The sequence below is a fragment of the Pteropus vampyrus genome, unplaced genomic scaffold, assembly GCF_000151845.1.
Source record: "Pteropus vampyrus isolate Shadow unplaced genomic scaffold, Pvam_2.0 Scaffold90, whole genome shotgun sequence".
Classification (NCBI taxonomy): domain Eukaryota; kingdom Metazoa; phylum Chordata; class Mammalia; order Chiroptera; family Pteropodidae; genus Pteropus; species Pteropus vampyrus.
Genome location: NW_011888871.1, coordinates 2,918,267 through 2,920,045, shown reverse-complemented (window position 1 = coordinate 2,920,045; position 1,779 = coordinate 2,918,267). Strand labels below are relative to the sequence as shown.

The 1,779-nt window shown below is 51.6% G+C and overlaps 2 protein-coding genes across 4 annotated transcripts in view; one reads left to right on the top strand and one right to left on the bottom strand.

Annotated features, from left to right (window-relative positions):
* The window catches only part of PMS2 (PMS1 homolog 2, mismatch repair system component), a 19,469-nt gene extending 18,070 nt beyond the window's left edge, over positions 1-1,399 (bottom strand). Inside the window, exon 1 of one of the 2 annotated variants that reach the window (XM_011363853.2) lies at positions 1,251-1,399. In XM_011363853.2, coding sequence (XP_011362155.1) covers positions 1,251-1,273 — 23 coding nt within the window. In that variant the 5' untranslated portion in view covers positions 1,274-1,399. Of the gene's footprint in view, positions 1-882; positions 1,080-1,250 lie in introns of those variants that run through there. The other variant, XM_023532805.1, reaches the window with a different exon arrangement.
* A 69-nt stretch (positions 1,400-1,468) lies between these two features.
* The window catches only part of AIMP2 (aminoacyl tRNA synthetase complex interacting multifunctional protein 2), a 6,823-nt gene continuing 6,512 nt past the window's right edge, over positions 1,469-1,779 (top strand). The window contains exon 1 of one of the 2 annotated variants that reach the window (XM_011363855.2): positions 1,469-1,750. In XM_011363855.2, the coding sequence (XP_011362157.1) occupies positions 1,616-1,750 (135 nt within the window). In that variant the 5' untranslated portion in view covers positions 1,469-1,615. The remainder of the gene's footprint in view (positions 1,751-1,779) is intronic. The other variant, XM_023532807.1, reaches the window with a different exon arrangement.

Here is a 1,779-nt window from a genome sequence, read left to right as displayed (position 1 = left end):
ATCCTCAGAATGCAATAGATACTTTAAAATCTAATTATACTGGGATCTACGTGAAGGAGATACATGTACCCCTCAAGCTATGGGTCAATAATGTTTTGCAACAATGGGATCTTTTTGCTTCAAAAAGGAAAGCAACATTTCTCACACAATTTGAAAAACCAAGAGTATGCTGGGAAATACATAGCACTTATGTCAAAATCAAGACCATCTCCCGACTTCAAACCCAGGCTACCAGCTGCTGCCTTAACAAAGGCCCTCAAAGTTCTGGCTGTACCTACTTTAAGAGTTTTCCAACTGCTTTGTCTCCACTTTCGCCCTATTCCAATCCATCCACCAGATGGATGCTACCACCAGAGTTACTTTAGACATCACAAATCTGGTCAAATAATTTTTCCGCTTAAAAACTTATTAGCGTTCCACTGTCTGCTATATGAAGTTTAAAAACCAGTCATAACTGGACTCAATCTGCTTTATTTTCTCATTCTCTCCAATCCTCCCCTTGACAATTCCTCTACATTCTAGTTGCGGCAAACAACTGTTTTCTGAATATCACGAGCTCTTTTAGACAACTGCGTCTTGTCTATTATTAGGTCTCTGTCTAGACCGCTCCCCTCTCCCTCATCTGCCTCACCCCAAGAATGCATTCCACATATTCATTAACTTAGCAATTTCTAGCAAATGGTTTAATTGATTACTTGGATGTAATGTAACACAGGATCCAAAGGTTACAGGTCTATGTCTGATATTTATTGAGGAGTGGGGACAAAACCTTACAACACAGTGAATCTAGGTTCAGGAATCCGACCTGAATGCGACAGAGCCAGCAGATGATTCGCTACCCCGAATTCAGTGAAGCTTACTAGCCAATAATCGCAAACTCACGGAGATGCTGCATTTTTTTCAAACTGCGGCTATGCAAATTAGAACGTGTCTTGAAGCTTCCCCCAAAATAACCTCGATTTTGTTTTCAAAAAGAGAAACCAGGTAAAAAGAAAACGATTTCAGTCTGCGGGGATGTCATGCCTGGCCTCAGTTTCACGGACGTGTGGCGGCGCCCGGGCAGCCTGCCAGGGAGCGGGCTGCATCTCCACGGACCTGACCTCAGCGTTCACGCAAGTGGCGGCGGAAGGAGCGCTGAGGAGCCCGCTCCGGGGCCTGCGAGCCGCGGCCTCGCCAAGCGCCGTGGTCGTTTTCCCCTTCTCTGCAGGGCTTTGGAGCGACCGCGAGAGGAGACTGCAAGCACCGCTCACCTCGGCCCCTCGGCTGGCTCCATGGATGCAGAGCGGGCCACCCGCCTCCGGACTCGCGACAGTTCCCGCCGCCGCTCCCACGGGTGCCCCGCCTCCTAGCCGCCCATTGGCTGCTTCTGAAACTGTACCCCGCCCCTTCCGGGTGAGGTAGAAAACGATTCCCGCATTTCCTTCCCGCTGATTGGTCGTGTGAAAGGTCGCAGCCGTGACGTCAGAGAGCCTGAGCCAATTAGAGCAAAGGGGCTGCGCTTTCCTGAACGCAGCTGTGGGACCAGAAAAGACGTGGCCGCCGTCCATAGTGGCGTTTCACGGTTTCTGACCGTTCGTGTCCCTCACCCGCCAACTCCTCTCCTTTGGCTCCCACGATGCCGATGTACCAGGTAAAGCCCTATCACGGGGGCGGCGCATCTCTCCGTGTAGAGCTTCCCACCTGCATGTACCGGCTCCCCAACGTGCACGGCGGGACCAGCTGCCCCGCGCCGAATGCGGGCCACGTGCAGGTAGGAGAGAGCGGTCCCCGCCCCACCCC